Raw genomic sequence first — 27,008 nt, forward strand, 5'->3', positions numbered from 1 at the left:
ATGTCATGGCAGAAAAGAATTTACTGAACAGTAACTTTTATCTGGGATGATGACGTGTGAGATTCTGTGTTAGAAGTCTCTGAATTTCCCAAAGGCGTGAGTGTGATCTGTGGTTTTCCCGGCGCGGTTCCTGCCTCCCACACCTTGTCAGCTGGGATAGGCTCTCAAAGTCTGTGAAAAAGGTCTAAGACTCCAACATAGGTAAATCATTTAACATGATGTTCTTCCACGGTGTGTAGTGGGTGTTAATAGTCCCAACTGACAGAAAAATGGTCGATGGTCAACATAATCTTAAATCCACAGGAGGATGCTGCACTGATGGGACAGGCAACACACAGGATAGCCCTCTTTGATCCTTCATGTAACAAAAGCACCTAAACGGCTCTGGTCTGTTGTAGTGACTACACTACAGCCCATAAAAGCGTGACCGCTGTCCCAGTACAAGACCTTCCTCCAGTGCCTACTGTAGATGTCAACTCACTTGTATGCTGTGATGCTGCTTGCCAATTTGTATTTTCTAACTATGTGAACTTATTAAGATAAAGATAACATAAAATAATACTTTATTCGTCCCAGAGTGGGGAAATTTTCATGTTTGTGGCAGCAGTATCCAGAGAGAATGGAAGAACAGGATAGAGTAGTAGAAGAGAGTTTCAAACATTTCAAACAGATTGTGCACTTGATTATACAATTGATTCATGCCCACATTATCTTGTGGTCTCAGGACATGCATTTCCTATATGGGCCCCGCCTCACTGTCATCATCCGTGATGTCCTGCACGTTGCCCAAATACCCATCCCTCCTAAACCCCGAGTGACCAATGGTTTAAATAGCAATAAATTTTAGTAATGGTGCAACTGTAAATGCTTCTTAATAAAGTCATTTTCATCTTTGTGGTCAACAGGGGGCCTTAAGGACGGTCCCTGGTGTCATAAACCAGCCCAATCACTGATCAATCATATCCCTGGATCCAAAGTGGACATGTGCGCGCAAGCCTGCGCCCGGGAGTGGCTCCAGGCTTTCAGCAGCAGGGTACCTTGTCTGGCTGATCCCGCCCCTCGCTAGGGAGAAAAGCTGGTGCACAGCAATGCAGCAGAGCCCACAGCAGCCGCTGTTTGAGTAGCCCACCCCTGTCTGCAGTATGCATGTTCGGAATCCGCGAAGCGCTCGCGTCCCGACAGTGAACTTCACCGGCCAGAGACCATCCGCTCAAGAGTCCAGGATCATCCAGTTGGATGTGGCAGGAGGACCGGAGGCGGAAAGCCCCGTGTGACCGGAGGAATACAAGATTACTACAGGAATACAGACTGTCGCTCCTGTCTGAACGTGGACAATCATGCATGTGCTCTTCTGGGGCTTGGGATTCCTACTATTCCTTGATCTCTTAAATGCAGTCACATCTACTAGGACGTTGCATTTGAATTCAAGCACAGGTAAAGTTTGTCGCTCTGAGGGAGTGAGTTTTTTGGGGTTTGTTTTTTTTTTTTTTTTAAAAAACAGATTAAACAGAATGAATGGATTTTCAATCAAGTAAAAGTTGCAGCGCTTTCTACACCAAGTTTCTGTGAAACAACTTTTTTTTTTCCATCATAAATAAAACATTGATTTGTGAATCAGAGTTTGTGGATGAATAGAATGTGTCCTTAACTGCATGTTTGTCATTCTTCCTTTACTTCCCAGCATTAGAGGAGATCGACTCTTATGAGATTGTTACACCGGTGCGAGTGAATGAAGCCGGTGAGAAGTTTCCAACCAGTCTGCACTTCAAGAGGAAAAGACGGAGTTTAGACGAGAGTACCGGCAATAACACGGATCACTGGGCCGCGCCAAACATCCACTATAGGATTTCTGCTTTTGGACAGAATTATCACCTGAACCTCACGCTGGATTCGGGATTTATCGCACCTCTCTACACCGTGACAGTGCTCGGATTGCCCCGAAGAGATAACGTGACGGATTTTGCCTCAGATGGAGAGGTGGATGAGGAGGACACGGAGCTGAGGCACTGTTTCTATAAGGGACATGTAAATGCACAAGGAGAACATGCGGCGGTCATCAGTTTGTGCTCCGGGCTGGTGAGTTTTGACGCACGGTTCGACTCGCATGAACATGTGACCATTTCACCACTGGGTGTTTTTCTTTTCTATTGGAGTATTTAGGGAGTTTTTATTACTTAGGTAAGACTTATGCTGTAACTTTTACTCTTTTTTTTTTTTAATGCTTTATCAGTATGCATCGTTCAAACACGCATTTGGAAAAAATCGCAAAATTACGCATCCCCAAATTAAAAATAAATAAATAATAAGAATATATAAAATACTTGTTCAAAATCAAGCTGGTTTTAACTACTTTAAAGAAGAAAATGTTGAGACAGCAAGACTTGTTAAAGTTGGGATGTAACTCGCATTGAATAAATCTTAAAATAATCTAATCCGGTGACTCGTTAAAGTTCCAAACCGATTAGTTGGGAGTGAAAATGAATGGACGCTGCTTTCAGGATCCTCCTTGCTTCTTTTTGGTCTCCCGGTTGAATGTGACGCTTTTTACGCACGCCAGTAGCCGACAGCGGGAGTACGGTGGTACTGACGTCATCACAAATTGGTCCCCCTCCCAGGACTGCTGAAGCATGCGTTTTGGAGTGGATGAAAAGTGCACTGAGTTTATTGACCTACATGAAAACCACAATAAGTTGACAGATATGAGTAAGGGGTCAATTTCTTCCCAAAGGATAAATCAAATAGAGAAAAATGTTCTCCTTTTCAGAGAGCTTTAGGGAGTTGAGCTGATATTTATGAGCCATATCTTATTTTTTCAAGACCTGCGAGGGCACATTTATTCTAAAACAGGCTGCTGGGTGCAATTTTATTTTATTTTTGTATGTCCTAAAAGAATGCAACACTTTTACTCTTGCAGGGAGTCTTGTAGGAGCTTATCTTTAGTCTAGCCGGCTCCTCAGGTCATTAAAAGTGCAGCATACTGCAGTAATAGTTAACAGTATGTTGTAGGAAGCATCTCCTCGTTCCTCCTTCAACAGCTCCTCCTCTTCACACATGATTGATTACAATCATTTTTTGCTTTGTTATTATAAATATGATTTCTATCAGAGATAATTATACCCCACGTGGATGCCATGATGTTTTTCCAGTCAATGAACTACACTTGAATTTGCACTTGGGTTTGCACGTACTTTATCGGGCCCATCACAGACCTCCAAGTCGGAGAAAAATATGCAACATGTAACGAGGCTTTCAGCAGTTTTTCCTGATAGGCATCACAGGTCTCACAATTACCCCTTTCCCCCTATTTCGGTACCATTTTAGATTTTTTTAAATGCAAAGCTGCTGACTTTACTGATTTTAGGAAAACCCTCAGGTATCAGCATAATGAATAGCGAACGAGACAGAGTTCACTGTTACTTTAAATATTCTTTGAGAGAAATACGCATTACATTACAACAGTATAATGACTCAATCATTTATTAATGACTATGCAATACCCTGTCCATGTTTGTTCTAACCATGTTTGCATATACAGTATGTTGTTGCTGGTAAAAGAGAAAATATTTAGAAGACATGGATTGATCTTTGGATTTTCCACTATCCTAGCTTGGCACTTTCAGGTCTCCAGACGGGGAGTTTTATGTGGAGCCCCTACACAGCTATCAAGGAGAAAACTTTGAAGAGGAACACACAAAACCTCATCTTGTATACAGGAAAAGTGCACCCAAGAAACAGACCTCTGGGGAGGACTCGGCTTGTGACACTTCAGGTATGATGTATCACAGGATTGGGATGCAAGAATGTAGTTTGCACAGATGGGTTGTGGAAAAACATGGTGCAAACTTAGTGCCTCTGTACAGATACTTAAAAACTGAAAGACAAACACAGCCACCATCACTGAGACGTTGCAAAAAAACTGGGTTCTCTATGTGACCTTTAAATTAGTTTTCATAGACAGAAGCAGGCGTAAGCGCTGCATTGCCAGCAGCGTGTCTATCAGTTGTAACAGGAACTGATTATGCAATAGTAACCGGGCTTATTGAGCTATCGGCGTAATCGTAGCATGGTACCGTCGAATCATGAAACTTATCTGGTGGAAACAAACAACACCTTGTGCTGTGCTGGTTATGAAAGGATTAAAATTCAGAGAGTTGTTCTGCTGCAGAGCTGCACTCCATACAGCAGGAAAATGGAAATAATGAAGTCTTCACTGTTTGTCATTTGGTGCATTGTTATGTTGGACTTCAAACAGAAGCATAGCGACAGAATTAAAGTATGGCGTGAAACCATCAGGGCTCATGTTTCATGTCATAGCTTCTACAGTGAGGTTACAGCTGCGACGCAGAAGCGAAGAAGAGCTTCAGCTCCCACACAGGAAAAAAATCATTTGGAAGTTCACCCTCCTATCATCCAATCTAAGTTTACTGCCTGAACTTCCTGTTGACTCTTGCACTTCCTCTGCCTCTTTGATAAGAACTTTGGATAGACCTACTGCCATGAACATTCAGTTGTTTGATATCAAAGCCCTGACAGCTTGAAACTGCAGAGTAATCAAACATATGAATGAATTTCGTCATATTTTTCTTCAAATTCTACTTAAAGTGACACCTTCTGCTGCTGCTGCTGATTGGTTTAGCTGCACGTGAACATGTGTTTGGGTTTCTCTTTTTGGCCTGTTCTGAAATTAATTTTGTGTTTGAGGAAAATATGATGACTCACAGCCATTTTCAGCTAACCAGGAATAATCCTTGCACAAATCACCATTGTTTCCATGTTAATCACATTTGTCTAAATTAGAGCTATCTGCCTTCTTTTGGTGCATTCATTTCAGTTTGTCTTCCATTTTTTTTAATGGCTATGTGCCAGGTTTACCTAACTTGAACTCTTTACCCTCATCCCTCTCCTCTCCTGAAAAGGAAGGAGGAGGGAGAGAAATTAAAGGCGTTCCAGGCAGTGTTTATTTGTGAAGCCATTCATTGAGCAACATAATGTTTAGAAGTCTCCACCTTTGTTAAGTCGCAGCTTTTTACACATTCAGTCAGGCTTAACATTTGTTCAGTCTTTTTCTGGGCAGAATGTATTTATCACCATCCCTCCATTTGTATTTATTTACATGTGCTTCATTCCCTCTGTTCTCTCTAGGACACAAACACACACATAAGAGGAACAAGCTAAAGAGAGGGCAAGCGGGTGGCGTGACCACCATGTCCAATGCGGTCCCTGTGGTCAGCAGTAGTATATTCAACCACGTGAAGTCACTGAGCGCCGGCGTGGCCAGCGATGCTTTGGTCACATCAGACAGCATCAGTTCTAGTCCTAAACCATCAAATGATAGCAGCGGTGACTCAGGACCTCACAGGAGATCAAAGCGCTTCCTCTCCTACCCGCGCTTTGTTGAGGTCATGCTGGTGGCTGACAGCAAAATGGTGGAGCATCACGGCGGTAACCTCCAGCACTACATCCTCACGTTAATGTCCATAGTAAGTTCTGCTCTGAGGAATGGCTCCAAAGCTGCTTGAAAAACATTTAGTGGCTATCCTAGAGATGAAATCATGTTTATGTGTTTAATGGATACACTATGTGTATGTAAGGATAGAAAATATCTACATGTGTGGATATTTGTGCTTTAAATATACCTGTCCTGCTGTGTTGTTGCAAAGGCAGTCCGGCAGTCTTTTGAGGAGGGCCATGGGAGAGGGGGGGGGGGCAGCCGAGGTCAGGGGTAAACAGCACTTTCAAACAGTCAGGGGGAAAAAGGGCAGCTTGAGGTAGAGCTTGCCTGACATCTTTGATGAATGTTAAAAATAAGTTCAGGTATGTCACGTAGACAGCTTACTCTCATACACTTCAAATACCAGCTTCTGCAGGCGCCGGGGGCTGACAGTCCTCAGGGGGAGGCTGGGATGACCTATATTCCGATCTTGGCAAAGGCTGCTTTCTTCACGGGGGCTCAGGCTATTATCAGCTTGATAATAAAATCAAATTCCCAGGTAGTTGAATTCGATACGATAGCGTTAACGCTGCTCATATTTTGGCAAGATTAAGTGAGAAAAAACTCTATAGCACATTGATCGCAATATTAAAGTTACTCTTGTGATCTATGGAGGCAAAGTTGCCAACCTGTGTCTGGTTGGATGATTGGTTTAGCAGCAGGGTTCTGTAAAAATGGAATCTCCTCGACCAATTTTTGTGAAGCTTATTGGAATGATGGGTCTTTGGCAAGAATAAATTTGTTCAGAAGAGCTAATAGCATGTTTAAGACAAAATCGCACCTAACAGAGTGCCATTCTGTGTCTTGAAAATGTTTTCAATCATAATTCTTATTTCATGTTTCCCCCCATTATCCAGGTATCTTCCATCTACAAGGACCCCAGCATTGGCAACCTGATTAACATTGTGATTGTAAAGTTAGTCATAGTGAACAGCGAGCAGGTAAATCTACTGACTTTACTTTATTCTCCAGACTTCACAGTGAATTCAGTCCTTTAATGAAACCCTTTTGATGTGTTTCTCAGGATGGTCCAGCCATTTCATTCAATGCACAGACCACTTTAAAGAACTTCTGCATTTGGCAGCAGAGCCAGAACATCCTGGATGACAACCACCACTCCCATCACGACACTGCCATCCTCATCACCAGGTGCTGGACAAACGTCAAGCAGTCAAGTTCTTTCCTGCTGTCAATTTATATCCAGATGCAGGAGGATTTTCTGGGTTTAGGGAAGTGTTTGTCTTTTTTGTGTTCGTTTTGAACCATGATTTCATTCTTCATCGCAGGCAAGACATCTGCAGAGCAAGGGATAAGTGTGACACCTTAGGCAAGTGAATCTGGCTAATAAATACTGCATTTAATATACTAGTGATGCTACGGTCATGTTGGAACATTAAGGAGGTGTTGCTAAGGAATATGTAAGTGAACTGTTTTATTTCTTTTTAAGGACTTGCAGAGTTGGGCACTGTGTGCGATCCATACAGGAGCTGCAGTATCAGCGAGGACAACGGACTGAGCACCGCATTCACCATCGCTCATGAACTGGGCCATGTGTAAGCACAACTACTGTCGTCACTAGAAAGTTAAAGTTTGGCTTCAAATTACTCCAACATATTTGATCAACACAATAGCTGTCGATTCCTGTCTGTCTGGATGAGACGTGAAACATAGATGACTTCTGGTGGAGAGATGCGAACTACTGAGACCCACTCTAGTAAATTGTGTTTTTATCACACTTTATCTTCTCTATCTGTTTCCTCTGCTAGGTTCAACATGCCTCATGACGACAGCAACAAGTGTAAAGAGGATGGAGTTAAGATTCAGCAACATGTGATGGCTCCCACACTGAATTACAACACAAACCCGTGGATGTGGTCCAAATGTAGCAGGAAGTACATCACAGAGTTCCTTGAGTATGTCCTCCTCTTTTCTTTGCTTCATCTCAGATAACTTATCAGTAGCTGCAGATTTTAAACACTGGCGCCACTCATTCACACGACTCTCAAACACCTGCTACTAGCTGTGACTCCCCTCTTTCTTGTTACCTGTGCACCTAAATAATAAAAGGTAGGACACACATTGATAGATGTACTGGAAAACATGAGCCTTAAACCTACAATTACCACCATCGTACCATACTTCACTAGAAATTAACAGTACATAAAGAGACATACATACAGTGCATATTTTTCTAAACATAATTCACGTAGGCTTTCCATGTGTCTCTCATTTCTTTTATGACTATTCCCAGAGTGCCTTAGATACGACCATAACTTAATGTGATGGTGTCACAAGCCTGATATAAATACGTAAAAATTTCAAATATAAACTGTGCATTATATGTTTTACAACTCATTTTTATTTTAAAGCTCTGGGCAAACATGATTATCTAATTATTTAAATACGTCAAAGTGCAATAAAGACACTAATGTAGAACAGCAGTATCAAACAGTCTTTTGCATGCAGTTCTCCCTCAGTCCCCCAACTCCTGACACCACTTGTAGCAGACAGAATCTAAACAGAAATCTGTCAAGACACTGAAGAGTGTGTACAGTAGGGGTTCTATATATATGCACAGAAAAATGACCTCTCTGGCTGTACTGAGTGTGTTTTTTGTCTGTTTGTGTCTTTTTTGTTTTTCCCCTTTTTCTTTAAGTCATTTGATTTTTATTTCTTAATAGCACAGGATATGGTGAGTGCTTGCTTGACGAGCCAGTTTCTAGGCCCTACAGTCTCTCGCAGCAGCTGCCCGGACGGATATACAATGTCAATAAACAGTGTGAATTGATATTTGGGCCAGGAACACAGGTGTGCCCTTATATGGTGAGTGGAGGCTGTGTGCGAACCAAGGCTGTCATGTTGTTGGGTCTCTGGCGTAAACATCTTGTGTTGTAATCATAGGCATGCTACCTTAAAAGCAAATTCTTTACGGTGACTTTTCTGGTTTAAACAGCGTGATGATTGATTCTTTATGAGACAGAAACCAATAAAAACAAACGTTATGAATATGAAACAAATACTGTGTCGTTTCGACTCCTCAGAAATGAGTATGAGAAACAATAAAATAAGTTTGGGTGAATTCTATATGAATACCTGGGAAGTATTTACTTACAGATTTCTTGGATCATATTTTCCCCTGAGACGGATAGGGCATGTAAGGTACTTGTTGTGAAACACCTGGAAAATGAGATGATTGACACAGAAAATGATTTGTATGGAGTCACCATCTGGCACAGAGTTTTATAATCAGCCATTAAATTTCTGTCTATGCATGTCTATGAATTATGAAAGTTATCCGGTTACTTCACATTCATGCTATTGCCATTGTTTTGATTTGATTTGAACTTTTATCTCTTGAATCTGAGTTAATACTGTGTGTGTGTGTGTGTGTGTGTGTGTGTGGTCTTCTCTCAGACCCAGTGTCGGAGACTGTGGTGCACCAGTCCGGAGGGCGCCCAGCGGGGCTGCAGGACGCAGCACATGCCCTGGGCAGACGGCACTGACTGCTCTCCAGGAAAGGTAACCTTCATGAGAAAATAGACTTTTCTTGTGACTAGTTCCCACATTTTTAAATCAAGGGTACAAAATAACAAAATAAAACAGATTTCCAAACCTCTGATTTGAAACATATAGGGTACACGGCTGCCTTGTAAGTAAAAAACGTCTTAGTTTAGGTATAAATGACGACTTTCTCACTAAGTCCTCGTTTTCTGTTTCTTACACTGAAAGAAGCCTAAAACCAAAGGAAATCCAAAGCTGCACAGACACACACACACACACACACACACGTATCAAAACCTTATCCTGCTAACACCAACTTCATTCCATGCCAGAGTACGCCACACCAAATACGTAAACTCATATTTACGAACAGTATAAGATTATCCTCCTGTTATGAGCTGAGATATCTTCACTGACTACATGCGTGATGTTTTCTTGTCTTCTGTCCAGACAGACACAGCCATGAAATGATTTTTGTTTTTTTTTACTCACTCTATAATTTTTCCCAGATTAGCATCAAAGCACCAGCGAGCAGATAAATGTGTTGCCAGGCCATGGATAAGATTTCATATGGTCACATTGTCTGTTCCTCCTTCTTTTTCATTTACACACCTCATCTTCTCCTTCTGCTCCTATTCTCCTCATTCATCCTAACGCTGGCTTTTCATTGCAGCACTGCAAACATGGCTTGTGTATAGCCAAAGAGCACGATGCCACTCCTGTGGAAGGGGCGTGGGGAGTGTGGAGCCCATTCGGTACCTGTTCACGGACATGCGGAGGCGGTATCAAGATCGCAGTTCGTGAATGCAACCGACCCGTGTGAGCAGTCACTCTCTCTTTTTAGTCATGCATGTTTAGTGGACCTTGTCTCCATCTCATCCGCCAGAGTCAGTGTTCCAGAGATCAAGCCTCCTTATGGGAATTCTTTCCATAGCTAGTGTTCATCAAGACAGGTCGTCTGATGGCAGATCTTAAAAGGCTGTTTCATGATTAAACAGCCTTTGGAGATTCATTGTCGTCTTTCATCCTGGTTTCATCCTGGAACATATGTTGGATACTTAGACTCATTTTCGACCCACTGTACTGGAACTCACTTTATTGCCAACTGTCCTGAAACAAGTTACTCTCTCTTTTAAATGTCTCTCGAATTAAACAAAACAAAAAAAAAACTTTTTTGGGACTCCACTCCTCAGTTTTCATTCCATGGTGGCTCTGGCAGGTTCTGCACTACACCATATACTTTTGGTTACGCAAAGGCACCAACAAAAGTAGAAATATTTTAGTGGGATGGCCTGAACATGATGTGATTGGTTTGTGTCTTCAGTAGTTTGGCAGATAGACCCACCCCCGAGTACACACATGCAAAGTAATTGTTTTGTCAATCTTGCTTACAGGCCGAGGAACGGAGGAATGTATTGCGTGGGTCGCCGGATGAAGTTTCGTTCCTGTAACTCTGAGCCGTGCTCCAAGCAGAAGAAAGACTTTCGGGAGGAACAGTGTGCAGCTTTTGATGGCAGGCACTTCAACATCAACGGTCTACCTCCTAATGTCCGTTGGGTGCCCAAGTACAGCGGAAGTGAGAATCCTTTACTCGGTTACTGGCATCCATCACACACCTTTTCCTCGTGCATAGTAGTCACAATATGAGACTGACATTGTTTGATATCTGCCTTCCCCAGTACTGATGAAGGACAGATGTAAGCTGTTCTGCAGGGTGGCAGGCAGCACTGCCTACTATCAACTCAGGGACAGGGTCATAGATGGCACACCATGTGGACCCGACACCAACGACATCTGCGTCCAAGGCCTTTGCAGGGTGGGGCTCCAAACTCAATTATTTTACTTTTGTAAACGGAGAGCTCTTCACTGTTTTGTGGATATAATAATCTCTTCAATTCCTTTCTTCTTGTCTGAATAGCAAATATTTCCAATGATTGTTTCAGTCATTTTCCAAACCCAACTGTGTTTATTGCTTCAAACAGATTGAGTGACAGAGGTTTAGCTTGGGAGCTTGATTACTAACATATCATGTACATCAATACAGTCTTAAAAGAAGCAGCGGGTTCCTCTGTGTACACTCCGAACCACACACTGTATGTCTGTTATGTTGTGGTTTAGTAGGCTTCCTCCTTGGTTTTGTCAAGTGAATCTTAACCATGTTATAATATAAAATCTAGACTCTTTATAGAAAATTTAAAAAAAGTCTTTTAAAGTCCACTGGCAAGCACAGCTGATGTTATTTTCCAAAGGCTTTTTTGAAGCAGATGTATTTCAGATGGTTGTCAGTGATGTTTTCAACTCAATAAGTTCATATGAAACTATTTTATGGGTCACTGAGGTCATTTCTCTCTTTCATGATCAGTGTTTCATTAAGACACGCTAAAATTCTGGCCAAGTAGGAGACGAGTTTATGTTTTAGTGTTGAAGTTTTCGACAAGCTAATGGAAATATGCTGCAGGAGAAAACCTTTCTATTTTGCTTTAGAGCATCAGGGTCAATCTCTTTTTTTCTGACCTACAACTTTGTTTTTTTCTTTTCTATACTTTGTACAATCTCTTACTCAAACTCCTTTTCCACTTCTTTTCTGCCTTTTCTTAATCTGTATTCATCTTCCTCTCTGCTTCTTAACTGAGCAGCAAGCAGGCTGTGACCACGTATTGAACTCTAAAGCCAGGAGGGACAAGTGTGGCGTATGTGGAGGTGACAACTCCTCCTGCAAAACTGTAGCAGGCACCTTCAACATCGTCCGCTATGGTGAGCCACAGCCTCTCTTTACGCACTCGCTCACAATCATTTGCTGTCAAACTGTTGTTAAACTGCACCGGTACATTTTGACATATACTTATTCCATAATAAGGCACAGAATCCATATAAATATGATCTAAAATCACAATTAATACCAATTGCAGGTTATAATGAAGTAGTGCGAATACCTAGCGGGTCCACAAACATAGATGTGCGTCAGCACAGCTACTCAGGGAAACCGGAGGATGACAACTACCTCGGTGAGACCTCCAATATTTTGTTTAAAAGAAACTACTGACCTGCATGTCTGCAAACTTAAGGCGTTGGCATAAAGTGTGCATACTAACATGTTAATGAGCCAGAACCAGGTCTGTGGGTACCATTCCTGCTACGCCAGTTGGTTCATAAGCATTTGTGTTTGTGTGTGTATACACAGGTATGTATTTTCTGTGCTTCTGTGTTTTTACACCATATGTGTGTCTAGATATGTCTCAATGTCTCCACGTTCGAGCACAAACAACCCCCTGGCTACCATTCCATCAAGCAAAAAGAAAATGTGCATCTGCGTCCGTCTGTACGATCTGCACGTTGTTGTTGTTGTTGTTGTTGTTATTGTTGCATGCATGTGTTTGTCTGTAATGCTTTTGTCAGCATGTAAATGACTGTATTTGGGTTTTCACTCTCACCCTCTCTGGAGGGAATATGAATTTAAATGCATCTTTTTATAAGCACAGTCATTAGGGATACCAGTGTGGAGAGAAATTAACCAGAATTAGAGCCTCTCTCTACGTTCGTATTAGTCTAATGTGTGAAATGGCGAAGAAAACAAAGGCAGGAAATTAGCTCCATAATCACATTAGGGTGAAAAAGTGCAGCAGACTGGTTGTTGGAAAGAACCCCCCCCAACCCCCCCAGAGGGGACTTCTCCAAGAAAAGAGAATTATTTGACCCCAATAGTTTTTTTACTTCTTTCCACTACATGTTCCTTACTAGAAGTGACACCATTAGCCAAAGTGTTGCTAAGCTACCTGATCACATGCCAGACAAGCTGCATTTTGCAGGCATCAGTAAAACAGCTCACCTTTAACTTAAATGTCACATAATTCACTTCATTTCGGAAATTCTTGCATTCCATCCAAAGTCAGTTTGATCAAAACATTCATTCTGTCAGTGATATCAAGCACAGCGGGTCTTTTCTGCTTCCCTTCAGCCGTGTCTAATAACCGTGGAGAGTTCCTTCTTAACGGAGAGTTTGTGGTCAGCATGTTCAAAAGGGAAATAAAAGTAGGAAATGCCATCATCGAGTACAGCGGCTCTGATCACGTCATTGAGAGGATCAACTGTACTGACCGTATTGAAGAGGAGATTATTGTCCAGGTAAAAATGAACCACATCCTGTTGGAAGATATTGGACAATTCATTGTGTTATGATCCATGATTGTACTGTGTTATAACTCGTATCACGTTGCTACATTTTCCCCAGGTGCTGTCTGTGGGAAACCTTTACAACCCAGATGTCAGGTACTCCTTTAACATACCCATAGAGGATAAACCTCAGCAGTTCTTCTGGGATGCCTATGGGCCCTGGCAGGAGTGCAGCCGCCTGTGCCAAGGTGAGTGGGAGGTGTAAGGGCCTGCCACAGCGAGGTGATGGGAGTGGATAATGATGAATGTTATGAGTAAAGAGGAGCAGAGATGAGGGAGGAGTAAGAGGAGAAAAAGGCTTGCCTGGATAAAACTTGACAGGTTCTTGTTAGAACCACAGAGAGAAACAACAGTTCAAATGCTGTCCTCATAGTATGGTGAAATAGATTACCGGCCCTGGCACGATTTATCATGGTGTGGCCATGCAGAGGCGGATTGCAGGTAAACTCAAAAACCAGCTTTTTGCTTTGACTCAGACAAGTTTCTGAGAATTCCATCTCCACCTTTTGACACAGTGCTGCTTGAACAAGCCACAGTAAGTTTCCAAAGACGAATCAAAAACATGCCTCGGCACCTTCAGGGTTCATGCAGCTTTGCTGGCAGCTCAGGGCTCACAAAGCTGCCATGCCACTGATATATGTAATGTAAGAGCAAGCTATTCCATCAGCTTAATTTCTTGGAAGGTCTTACTGAAGCTCAGGTCAGGCAGTCAAAGCAGTTTTATTGAAGATGATGTACAAAAGGGTGCAAATATGCTCTTTGTAGGAAAGCAAAAAAAAACCACTTATGGGTTTAGTGTGTTGACTTTTATACATTATGAGACTTTTTTACCTTTGAATTTACCTGCTGTCTAAACTTGAATAACTTTCGTTCCAAAGGTGAGCGCAAGCGAAAGATTCTCTGTAACAGAGAGTCCGACCGGGTGGTGGTCTCGGACCAGAGGTGTCACGGCACACCGAGGCCTGCAGCTATCACCGAACCCTGCAACTCTGAATGTGAACTCAGGTTTGTGTTAGAAACTTTAACCAACCTACGGGAAACAAACAAAAGAATTCTTCACATTGTGATTTGAAGAAACTGACACGAATTTGTCCTAACGCCTCGACACAGGTGGCACGTGGCTCGAAAGAGTGAGTGCACGGCCCAGTGCGGACTGGGGTATCGTACGCTGGAAATATACTGTGCCAAAATCAGTCGTATGGATAGCAAGCCCCAGAAAGTGGATGATCGCTACTGTAGCGGTCAACACAAGCCTGATGATAAGGAAGGTTGTCATGGGGACTGCAACCAAGGTGGCTGGGAGTATTCGCCCTGGTCAGAGGTGAGATGGCTGCAAAGACTTATTGATACTTCCTCTACGGTTGAATTTAAACACATCACACGTTGATGCTTCATTTACGTTAGCATTGACATTAGGTAATAAATCAAAAAGTCAAGGATGAGGTGTACTCGATGGAAGTCTGTGAGCCTGTTAACCGCATTTCAACTTGTGTACAAAAAGTTCTTCTGATGGAAAGAAATTGAGGGGACTTTTGAAATATTGATGACTCCAATCAGTGTTAGGTGTTCTGATTCAGCCCTGAGTCTAGGTGAAGTGACATCATATATATCTTTTCTTTTTCATTTCTAACCAGTTCACACTTTCTCTCCTCAAAACTTTACATTAAATTTGGAAGGTCCTTAAATGCCCATTTTTTTTAGTGTATCATCAACATTTGTCATGTCTTGATTAAATTCTGGCTACATTTCCCCCTGCTGATTTCCAGTGGTACTGCTCCGTCTTGCCCGTATCCGTAAAAACATGCACAAATACACATGAAAACTGTCCAGAGCCGTATCATTATCTGTATCTAATCTATTGGTAACACTGAGCCAAATAAGTCCTGGGAGGTAGTACGTTCACACGTGATCATCCGGAAATTTATCACAGATTGCATGTTTGTCTTTACCCGTGCTGATATTGGGTTGTTTGTGGTGCAGTGCTCCAAGAGCTGTGGTGGGGGCACCCGCCGTAGAGGGGCAGTGTGTCGAAAGGCATCTGAGGCTGGCGGCGATGAGAGCAAGTGCAGTCAAAGGGACAAGCTGGCGAGCCAACCCTGCAATGAATTCCTCTGTCCACAATGGAAGACTGGAGACTGGTCTGAGGTCAGTTCAGCTCTAAATGTAATCTGTCAGTCATTAGACATTCAAATGTTTTTTTCTAAATGATACACAAACACCATTGAGGTTAAAAAAAAACTATTATTTGAGAGCTTCTCTTATGATCTAAAATCGAATAATCATACATTAAGTATTGAGGGAGGCTCCTCTGTGTATTTATAGTAAGGTTTGGTTGATGTCAGGACAAACACCCTGTAACATTTATACTGTCAGTTTAAGGCAACAGTGATCTGGGTCAAATGTAAGATCACAGTGTTGATTGTGCATGTCTCAGCTTTGAGAGTTACCCCCCCCCCCCCTCTGCTTTAGTGGACTTTGGGATATTATAGATTGCAGGGTCAGATTGTACTTAACCACTGTACAGTTTACACATTGTAGAGAGAGGTGCTTTTAAAGATTTGGGGTGCATTCCAGGAATATTTGAGATCTCCCATGTGGTGCTGCTAAATACAAACACCTACATTACACATTACTGTATGTGCATAGTCCCCTACTCTCATAGAAAGAAATACTGCGGCTGTCTTTTGTTCTCTTCCACCAACAACATCAACACAACAGTCCCAGTGAGCTCAACTACTGGGATCCAGAAGTGCTCATGTAATATTCTATTTTACACATATGTCTAGAAACTCTGCCATATTTTTCTTACAGTGCCTTGTGACGTGTGGGAAAGGCTATAAGCACCGTCAGACTTGGTGTCAGTTTGGCGAGGATCGTCTGGATGATCGCTTTTGTGGTTCTTCTAAACCAGAGTCGGTGCAGACGTGCCAGCAGCAGGAGTGTGCCTCCTGGCAGGTTGGACCCTGGGGACAGGTGAGAGGACACAGTAATGCTATTTATATACCTGTACTTTTGTCCAGGCTGCCCAACATTGACGCAAACTATCGGAAGTTCGTGAAAAGAATCAAAGAATGGGCAAAAACAGAACAATTTACCTTAATATCCTTTTTGAGACATTCTTTATTAGAATTTGCAGACTCCATTAGGAAAAATAATTGGAATGGTATTGCACATCTGATAAGTCTTCATAACAGAAGATGTGGAGCTTCTTTCTAATGCGTCTAGGAATCTTTTCCAGATGGCTTGATTCATAGACTTCATATAAAAGTCTGCCTAGTTGATGGAAAGGAGTACAGAGGCTGATGTTCACCATTAACATCGCATGTCCTCAATGAATTTGCCCAGATGTAAACTGAGTGGATAAAACAGTTATGCTAAGCTCATCTTTTAGCCTGTTTAAATAGTGCCATGATAGATTTAAAGCAGCTATTGGTGATCTGGGTTGGTGTGTTCTTCTAAAAGAGCGTTACATGCAGCTATGCAGGCAGTATACGCTGTCTGTGAATGCAGGCTCGATCTCGTTTGTGTGTTTGAACAGAGAAGTGAAAAAATGTGAGATATTTTTGTGGCCCCCATCAGAGGATGTGCGCATGTTAAGGTATATTTGAAATCATTTAATGAAGCATGGTCAAGCGGTATTTGAAGCTGCCGCCACAAAATTTTGACCCTGTTTCATTGGAGGCAGTGAGGCAGAAAGAGAGTGTGGGGTTGTAGCCTCTCTTTCTCTCGACCAAAGCGGAGGAAGAGAACCACAATGTACAGTATAAGAGCAAAGACTCCTGATGTATTTCACATTTTAATCTGTTTTAAATTCGGATGTTTGCCAGAGGATTAGAGCAGTAAAGGAAGTCTTTTAATGGCTCAGATAAACTTTTGGGTTTTGCTTGCTTTGCGTCTTCCTCATTTTCCCTTTGCTCCTTTTTATGCCCTCTTTGAACCCAGTGCACCACATCGTGTGGGCCAGGATACCAGATGCGTGCAGTGAAGTGTGTGGTTGGCTCTTATGGTGCTGTCATGGATGACACCGAATGCAACGCTGCAACCCGACCCACTGACAGCCAGGTAAAGAGGGCATTAAAAAGACACACATCGTTTGCACATGGTGTCAGTAACGCAGAAAAAAAGTTACCAAGGCTTCACCATCCTGTGAAAAAGACTCAGATTTCTTTGAAACCCTTAAAATAAACCTTGATGTGTCTGAATTATATGTCCTTCAAATGAGTAACTTCTAATACATAAAGAAAGCAACTAAAAACAGTTATTTTTACATTTTTAAATCTATCTGCCATCTTCTATGCTTTAGTAATGCAGACTGAGAACACGTCTCCCCCCGTCAGGTTTACATGTGAACTAGATTGTGTTGTCTAAATCTGTTTGTGCATCTGTTTTTCTAAGTGTGACACACACACAAAGAGACATAGAAACACCAAAGAAACCCATTTTGAGCTGAATGAGAGATTTGTTTGGACAGCGTGGGGCGTAAACCCATTTCAGAGGGCTGAGCATGCAGACTCAGGATGAGGCCCCCCTTCAGTCGCAGTGGCTCTTAATTCCGGTGCTTAGGCCGGCAGCGCCAGTGACCCTGAAGCAGTCACCCAACCTCGTTGTGATTATAACCATCCAGCCATGAAGTGGGCCACCAGGTCGCCAGTCCCACCGTCACCAGCCACCAAGAAGGGCTTAGAGCAAGAGGGACACGCAGATCGATGGAGGTCTTTGTGGGGGGGAAAGAGAGGTGGTGGCCAGAGGCGCCTCGCACGGCAGTCCTAAAGATTGAACAATTATGGTCAATGATAGTGGCCACATAACGTTGTAAAAGATGTAAGTCACTGCAAAATATGTCATGATTAATGAGATTATACTTGTAAAATACGAGTCTTTGCTTGGAGCTACCAAAGGCTTCCTTGAGGACTATTTGCTTCCTTTGGGAGTGTGGAATGTGGAACCTGCTCTGAGCCTGTGCAACCTGATTAAGGCCATCATTCCGATAGATGGGGGTCAGAGGGCAACAGAGGGCATGAGTTGGAAAAATGGAAAGGGCGGAAGGTGAGGGACAAGGGGGTGGATTAGGGGTGGAGTTTACAACCACGCCAGCCTTGGTATTGGAGCCCTGAATACCACTCCACTATGACCTGTTATGACAAGGATCAGGGCTTAATGCTGAGTGGCTTACTGCCACAATCCATAGTTTGAACTGACAGGGGGGACCCTGTTAATGTTGTTTTGGTATGGTGGGGGGGAGACCGTTGATGGGAAACACAACTGGTCTCAAATAGAGCTGGAATATCAGAATATAGCTTAGGTTTGTTACTTTTTCTGACATTAGTGGTATTTTACGGTCAAAACCAGATGTTGTTACTGTATGTTTGGTTTGTTAATCACTGCATGAATAGATGTGTTTGTCTTCCCCCTTCCACAGGACTGTGAACTGGCCCAATGTCCCAGCAGTCACCCTGTTCCCCCAGGTACCAAAGTCCCCTCCCAACAGGGCCAAAAAACCCAGTGGAGGTTTGGTTCCTGGACCCAGGTTGGTTCTGTCACATCTTCAATCCACGTGTCTCTTTGTTGGTTTCCAGATTTTTTTTAATTCTCTCTCTATTATGTACAATAGTGTAGCGCCAGCTGTGGCAAAGGAACTCGGATGCGTTATGTAAGTTGCCGTGACAACCAGGGCGGCGTGGCAGAGGAGTCAGCGTGTGCCCATTTAACAAAACCCCTTGCCAGGGAAGTGTGCTCCGTAGTGGCCTGTGGACAGTGGAAAGTGCTGGAATGGACAGGGGTAAGAAAATCACATCTTCATCTGTTAATTCCTACGTCTAATAAAGTTATCAGAATTTTGTCTAAATGGAGAGGGCAGTTTCAAATAAGTGGAAATTCGGAGAAAAGTTTGCTTAATTTTCCACAAGATCTGCCACTCATTACAGTCAGAAAGGACTAATCTAAATTGTGTGTCATGAATATTGTGATCCAGATGTTTATATTCCTGCGAGGTTTATTTATTTCAGTGTATTCTGCATGTTTTTTTTTTTTTTAAACAACACTGACAATTAGTGTCTGCACATGCTATGTAGATGTTTGTGTGAACGGAGATGTGGAGACAGGGCGGCAGCTGGAAGGCCAGGGTGTGTGAAGGCCTGGAGGAGGTGCTGGAATGAGACTAGAGCAGGACTGTGTGATGTGAGATGCAAGAGGCTGCAGTGAGGGGCTCCAGCCTTTTTGACAGATGTTTCTCATCAGAGTACTGGTGCAACAGTGCAGCCAGACAGCAGGCCTGGTCACCATACACACACACACACACACATACACACACAAGTACATGCATGAACTTCTAGAAATGTATCACCAAGCCAAAGATACTCATTGACCCCTCAGCCTAGAATGATTCCACAGCCCTGCCCTAGCGCATGATTTACTACCTCCAAGTCAAATACCCTTCTTCTTGCAATGGCAGTACAAACCAATATGAGCGTTTTATAAGTCCTGGAAAAACCTCCTGTATGTTATCCAATTATATACTTTGACGTATCGTTTGTGAATTTTTCTGTAATCATGTGATATGCATAGCATTATTACAAAGCTGTGTAAACATCTGGACAGCATAATCCCCAGCAAGGTTTTAGAGTAGACATCTGTTGCATAAGCGTAATAGATTACTTTATGCAAGACAGAATGTGCAGAAGCTGAGTGAGACGCCATTAGAGCTCAGCAGAAGATCTGCCTTGTGTTATTTTTCATTGAAAGGTGTTTACGTTGATCCTTACAGAATATACTGCGTGGTCATCCAAAAGCCAGGGCCATTTATCTCATGCCATGTGTAACTGGAGGGAGACCAGGCTCACTACTCACAATTCTTTCCATCGAATGACTTGTTGATTATTTTCATTAATTGAAAACTATAAGTGATGTGAAAAATGTTGAACACAGTTTTCCATAAGCCAAATGTACAGAATGGGCCAACTTTCTGACCTCTGTTCATCTGAAAGACTTCACACTGAACTCTGATTGCTAATAATGTAATTGTAATTGTGTAATTTCCACCTGCACGCTGCGTAATGATATCGATAAAAGTAAAGTATTTTTGTTAAATGCTTAAATCTTAAATTTATTTGGCCTAAAATTCAAAAGCATTCCTCAATCAAGAGGGAAAAGCCAGTGAAGGTCCAGACATTGGGGGTGCTGGCGGCTGATGACTCTGCTGAGATTAATAGCTAGCATTAAGGAAACACGATTCTGTTCCTTATTTATTCCTAACTATTACCTAACAAATCTTTGACATATTATTGGAAGCCATCAGAATTCTCATCACAAAGTCGAGCTTCTGCTCAATTGCAGTTTCGAGTATGAGTCTAATCATTCTTCTTCTGGGACATTTTTGAGTAAATTTAAGGCCCAGCTGAAGAGGAGCGGGTTTCTGCTTTGGTGGCCTTAATGATCCATCTGTATGTAGTTGACACATTTGTGCTGACTGGCTCTTGTTTCCCCTTTTAGGATCTTTCGTGGGATTTCATTGAAGTGAAAAAAGAGTCAGCACTTCCTTAACTATTAGCAGTTGCTGCTTCACATTGAAAAAGTTCTTGTTATTTTTAGATAAGTTGTAGTTGGTTTCAGAGTTTGGTGCATCCAAGGGTTTTTATGTTGCAGACAAATCGGACAAATTCATTATCTGTGTTCATTCAGATTTAAAACAACTAATGGAAACCATGTCTCAGCAGTCAATGGGTATTTATGACATTAAATCATCTAAAATCTACATAAAATCTTCTTTGTCTAGAATGATTCCATCTTACAATTTAATTGAGCTTTCCTTAAAATAAAAATATTACTAGAATAACTTTGTTCACACGCATTATGTTTTACAGAAGTCCATGTCTATGCAAATGAGCATCCTCTGCCTCTCCTATCCTTCTTTAATGTTTTGAGCAATTCATTTGAAAATAGCATTCCACTTAAAAATCTGTAATTACTGGAAAAACTCATAAGAGCAAATGCATTTATATTAACATCTATTTACTTTGTGTTTTCAGTGCTCAGTCACGTGTGGACAGGGGAAGACAACTCGACAGGTGCTATGTGTAAACTTCAGTGACCAAGAGGTTAACGCCAGTGAGTGCGACCCAGACGATCGTCCTACCACAGAGCAGGACTGTGCCATGTCTCAATGCCCGTCCCGCCCCAGCGAGTCCCGACCCTTCCCATCCTCACCCAACGTCAGCACCAGGAACAACTTGCCCCACAGTCAATCCCACCAATGGCGAACTGGACCCTGGGGCGCGGTGAGGCATCCTACACACAGCATCATGACATCACACTGGTCCACAGTTGAAATGATACTTGATCCTGTGTAACTTACAGCTCAAACACTTTTAATCTGGAAGACTTCCTCATCATTGGAGGCGTCTTAGAGGCATTGCGATAATAAATAAGAGAGAAATGCTGAGCGACTGTTGAACAGTCGTAGGAAGATCTATTTGATGGTCTGTGAGGTCATTAGGTTCATCAACAATTGAGGATGGAAGTTCTTTCACTTTTCCACATCCACTTTTCTTTACTGTCTGCATGCATTTGTTGTGCGCTGCTTAAATTGTAATCGCACTGCTCCCGATCATCCGTATCCGAAAGATCTGAAAATGTACTCTCATAGGAATTTGATTCAGAAGACTCTGTTCTTACCCGTTTTTAACGTAGAGCATTCAGGAACCTGCAGGAGTAAATAACAGCCCAGTAGTTTATTTTTCAGATGTAAATTAGCTTCTCTTACTTTCCTTTCGGCTTGTCCCAATAGGGATCGCCCCAACGGGACATCCTTTTCCTCTTCTACTTTCAGTTTCTTCATTCATCAAACTCATCAAAGTACTCCTTCCATCTACACAGTACACTGCTGGTACCAGTTAACACATTTACATCTCTATCCATTATCATCCTAGCCTGCTGCACGTCCTTCCCATCTTGATCCCTCTGTCTGACAAACCTGTAGAGATCTTTATCTTTTTTTACATCCCAAGTACTCTCCTGCTTGTTTCTCTGATCACCTTGGCTGTAATGGTCCGATCTTCTGGGAGTCTCTCCTGTCTTCCCATAGGACCTTCCCACATTTGTCTAAAAGTCGTGCAACACTCTTCTTGTCCATCCATTTTACAAAATCTACCAGTCTCTGCCCTTCTAAGTTCACTTACTCGATGCCAAACGTACTTCTTCTTCACATTTCTTAACACTCTTAACTAAATATACTCCATTACTATAGCCATCAACACAGTAAATTAATTTGAATCCTGCTCAACCTTCTAGACTTACTGCCTTTCCACCTGCTGTCCTGCACACACAGTACATCTAACTTCCTCCTGATCATCATGCCAACCAACACCCTAGCTTTTCCTTTCATAGTCCCCTCATTCAAAGTCGCCATTTTCAGGTCTTGGGTCTTTCCTTTCCTCTTTCTTTCTGTCTGAGAATCTGCTGTCCACTTCTCCTTCAACTTTGACGCACAAACAGCGCCGGTGGCAGATATTGTTACCCCAGATCACGTCCGACCCAGTATGCAATTCTTTAGATGAACGCTCATATTTGTTTCACAAAGTTTTACCCCGGATGCCCTTCCTACCCAACCGTCCGCATTTATCTGGGCTTGGGAGCAGTTGACACTTGTGCCCCCATGGGGCTACGCTCAGATAATAAATTAACTATTTTATTCTACTATGCTGTGACCCCAAGGGATAGTGTGACCCAAGAACTGCAGTCTGCCCCACCCATCTATTCTCTTCCTCTCTATTGTTCTGTTATTTTAAAAAAGAAAATTGCTTGTGATACTTAACTTTCCAAAAATAATTTTGACCTTCAAATAATTCTGGGAAGTGTTTATTTCTGGTGACTTCCTCTGTCCTCTGTAGGAATGACGTGTATTTTAATACAACAGCAGACGTGGTCGGTCTTTTCAGATAAGATGTCTGTTGTTCTCTGGAGGTCGGTGGAAGATGTTTGTGCATACAATTTAATATAACTTGTGACCTTTTAATCCATTATGGACATGCACATTTAATTTACTGTATCTTCACAAATATTGTGGCACTTTCATTGTGTGTTTTTTATCATCAAGTCTATATGAAATTTCGATGATCTACGGCTTTAACAGCTGAATTTCACATACGTCTGTACACTGAGCATCTATTTGATGATTTGCACTCTTCACTCTCTGTGACAACAGTGCTCCAGCACATGTGCAGGAGGTTTCCAACGGCGGGTAGTAGTGTGCCAAGATGAGAACGGGTATCCCGCCAACAGCTGTGAAGATCGCAGTCGGCCCAATGAGCAGCGATCCTGTGAGTCGGGGCCGTGTCCTCAATGGATCTATGGTAACTGGGGAGAGGTAAGACACACAATCCTTTACCACCGCCTATTTTCAAATTAGGTTTTGTCTTCCCTATTCAGAAATTCTCATTTTTAAACACAACCTCTCCTCTTACTGTCCTCAGTGCACCAAGCCATGTGGAGGTGGGATAAAGACAAGGCTGGTAGTGTGTCAGCGTCCAAACGGAGAGCGTTTCAATGATCTGAGCTGCGAGATCCACGATAAGCCGCCAGATCGTGAGCAGTGCAATACCCAGCCGTGCCCGTCTAGTCCTCACTGGAGCACAGACCCATGGAGCTCGGTACGCTCATAAAAAATACTCTCTGCCTTGTTACTCAACCTCACTTTTTTCAAATGTCTTACTTTTCCACAAACAGTCTTAAAAGGGCAGGACAGCTTTTCTGCTTTTACTGTAAACCCTCCTCCCCTCCCTGTTCCCCCCTCTACGGAAAGGTGATCACTGTACGTTTAAATGCCGAAGATGCATTTGATTGCGATTTGCCAAAAAAAAAAAAAAAAAAAGTACATCCCAAAATACTTCAGTGACAGCTATGACCAAGAGAACATTTTTTGTCATCAGTTTGTCATCAGAGCTTACTATAAAATATTTGTCGATCTTTGTTCTAGTATTTCAACCATTCAGGATCACTTTGTATCACAAGCAAAGATAGTTTTGTAAAATATTGTTTTTTAAATATAATTTATTGACATGTTGTTTCCTTTTTATCTTTTGTATATAGCATTAACTTTAAAAAAAAAAGTGATTTATTTTGTGTCTTAGATGTTTGTATTTGAACATTTAGCCAATCGTTGTTCATATGCAAATACTGATGAATGTTTTTGTATATCAGGAATATACAGACGGATGCCTTGTTGTTTTATTATCCAAAGAATGAATTGCCCATAATCTTCAAATATACGGTGCTACACAATGTACTTGATGTTCTCTTGCGAACATTAAAAGCACCAGCGTACATAGGGCTGTGTACATACATCTTTGTCCTATATACTGTTGTATCAAGAATTCAGTTTGTCTCAAGGCACATGTGTTTTTGTTTTTCTGTTTTTTAGAGAAGTTACTAATCTTTTTTAAACCCTTTATATTACAGTTTTTGTATTCCCTCTCTGCTATGGAACAAACAGTGGTGCTGCCCTAAAATGATATTGACGCTGAAACATGAACATGTTTACTCAAAAGTTCCTGAAATGTCCAGTATTAGTAGTTAACACCAGCAAATATCCGCTTTATTACCACCTCTAAAATGAAGTGTCTCACCAGGTTTGTGCTAATTAGAACTAATAGCCATTTTTTTCAGTTTGACAGAGGGTTTTGACCCGGTTTTCTGTGTAGTGTGGCCAAAATAATAAGTATAGACCTCTTTGTTCCAAAGGTGCTTAATATGAGTGTATTTTTATTGTGTATATTGTTTTCACTTGCGTACTTTGAGTTGCTAAATATGCTACGCTCAACAATACCTCACTTGGAACAAAACATAAAACTAGCCATTACACTTTCTTGGTGCTTTGGTCAAACAAGGGAGATGTAACCATGATGTTTTTGGTCAGTTAGGTGTTTGCTGTGGCACATCACTTCTTGGTGCTGCCTTTTCTGTACTTTTTAAAGACCTTTTTTTAACTTTAGCAATTGCTAAATGCAAAGTATATCACGGATTAGGTGAGCATTTGTCTTCAAATGTCCGTCAGACTTTCTCTGAGAACGGGCTGTTAAATTTTCTTGCGTAGAACATGTGATACAAGTGTTTTGTATCCAGAGCTCTTATTCTGAGCCAACCTAATGTGTCTACCTCAGTCCCTGTTTTATTGCCCCCCTACCGTATCTTTCTCTCCTTTGCACTGGAGGGGTTTTGGCTGGCTAAGATTAAGCATGAGTTCTTGAGGCCACTCATCGCAGGTGATGCCCTTAAACACAGATGCCAGCTGTGTGTGTGTGCGTGTGTGTATGTGTACGTGTGTGTGTTTGTGTCTTCTACCGCCTTATAATGCTTACCATCCCGCTGTGGATGGTCCAAACTGATTCACAATCTGTGGTTAGGGGCAACCTTTACCTGCAGCCCACCCAGTGGACTCCTCCCGGTCATAAATGTCTGTACTGACATCACATCTTATTTTAAGGGCCTGTTAGAACAGCAGTGAGTAAATTTTTACATCGCACTAATTCGAAGTATCCCTTTTAATGACTCCCATGTGTGAGATTGTGAGGCTTCTGAAATTCAAATCAGTGAAAGTAGAGCTGATTCCATTATTCCTGTTCAGCAGCTTCACTTGTTCTTTCCAACATTTGGTGTTAAAAGTAATGCAGCTCCAACACCAGGCTCTTGAAATAAGTATTTTGCATGTCTCTTATTAACCAATGGCAGTATTATGTAGTCTGTGTTTCAAGACATTTTTGTGTACATTCATGTAATTACTTGTATTTATTGTTACTTCATTATAATGTTATGTCAATATTTAATTTTTTATGGATTTGATGGATTTCTGTTTATTTCCAGAAAAGGTTACGATTAAAGTGAAGTAGAGGTACTATCAAAGGCTTTTTTCATTCTTATTTGAACAAAACATTCTGGTACAGTTTTAGAACCCAATTTATTGCCTTATATGGTACAAACTAACACACGCATTATGTACAAAGGGACAAGTGGGGACTCCTAAAGAGTGGTGTTTGTGTGCCCTGTATCATTAAAATAGGCTAAAAATACACCAGATAACTTCACATGTCCACATCACAGATTGTTGTGTTATTCCTAATCTTTGCTGTGTTGTTTATTTGTACCCACACATCTACTCACACACTGTCCATAGAGAGTGTAGAGGTGTAAAATGTTGCTGGTTTTAGTCACGTGCAACGAGCAAATCAAGGACAAAACAGACAATAACTAACAGTACAAAAAAACATAAAATCACAATATTCTGCTGAATCATAATTTGGACTTGTTTAAACAAACTAACTGATAATAGTGCTGACCTTTTGAAACAAACAACCTTACAGTTGTCCTATTTGGCCCATCATCGATTTGGTGGACTCAGCATGGCATTGGTGCAGCCCACCTCTCATTTAATGATTTACACCGTTCAGACACCCTTTATTCAGGTTGGAGAGTCGCACAAACCTGGTTATGAAGTCACCAGCTCTCTTTGGCCCTTCAGGCCCCTCCACTCCGGTCCTTTACCGGCTGATGACAGTGTACCCCTATGGGAGCCAGTGACTTGAATGAAGGGGAAGCATTGGTGAGACAATGCCCCTTGGGTCAAGGGTCATGTATAATCTGGGGAGGGGGCCCCTGCCTGGTCAGTTTTTTTCCCATCAGTGGCCAGATTTCTGGGAAACTCCTGTGATCCAGGCAGAAAAGGAAACAAGTTGAATGGGATCCTTCAAAACACTGTTGACACTGGAAAAGTTATCTTTTAGTCAGAGTTTTGCATCACAATTCTCTGACCGATACTGATACTATATCTGTTCCTGGCTGTTTACAGCCAAAATTTTGT

The 27,008-nt window shown here is 42.0% G+C and overlaps 1 protein-coding gene across 2 annotated transcripts; it reads left to right on the top strand.

Annotated features, from left to right (window-relative positions):
* The first annotated feature begins 929 nt into the window (after positions 1-929).
* On the top strand, positions 930-26,045 carry adamts9 (ADAM metallopeptidase with thrombospondin type 1 motif, 9). Of its 2 annotated transcripts, XM_068315933.1 has the most exons (28): positions 981-1,434; positions 1,682-2,076; positions 3,607-3,769; positions 5,143-5,480; positions 6,349-6,432; positions 6,516-6,640; positions 6,778-6,818; positions 6,939-7,044; positions 7,258-7,404; positions 8,173-8,314; positions 8,906-9,010; positions 9,666-9,811; positions 10,387-10,568; positions 10,672-10,808; positions 11,629-11,746; positions 11,902-11,997; positions 12,948-13,114; positions 13,221-13,350; positions 14,041-14,167; positions 14,273-14,483; positions 15,143-15,307; positions 15,974-16,135; positions 17,105-17,224; positions 18,582-18,689; positions 18,774-18,941; positions 21,187-21,435; positions 23,361-23,522; positions 23,629-26,045. In XM_068315933.1, exons 1-28 carry the CDS (start codon positions 1,338-1,340, stop codon positions 23,815-23,817), a joined length of 4,380 nt encoding a protein of 1,459 aa, XP_068172034.1. In that variant the 5' UTR covers positions 981-1,337; the 3' UTR covers positions 23,818-26,045. The 2 variants fall into 2 exon arrangements, 1 of the variants encoding a protein (XP_068172034.1); XR_011035450.1 differs by lacking the exons at positions 21,187-21,435; positions 23,361-23,522; positions 23,629-26,045 and adding an exon at positions 17,558-17,983 and having other exon boundaries at positions 930-1,434; positions 18,774-18,806.
* The last annotated feature ends 963 nt before the right edge of the window (positions 26,046-27,008 follow it).

Source organism: Antennarius striatus, chromosome 5 (assembly GCF_040054535.1).
Source record: "Antennarius striatus isolate MH-2024 chromosome 5, ASM4005453v1, whole genome shotgun sequence".
Lineage (NCBI taxonomy): Eukaryota > Metazoa > Chordata > Actinopteri > Lophiiformes > Antennariidae > Antennarius > Antennarius striatus.

Excerpts from the sequence above, each read along its gene's own strand:
- adamts9 (XM_068315933.1), top strand. The coding sequence starts at position 1,338 with ATGCATGTGCTCTTCTGGGGCTTGGGATTCCTACTATTCCTTGATCTC. Across the intron at positions 7,045-7,257 it reads GCTCATGAACTGGGCCATGT|GTTCAACATGCCTCATGACG; the intron begins GTAAGCACAACT and ends TTCCTCTGCTAG. Across the intron at positions 17,225-18,581 it reads CCCGACCCACTGACAGCCAG|GACTGTGAACTGGCCCAATG; the intron begins GTAAAGAGGGCA and ends CCCCTTCCACAG.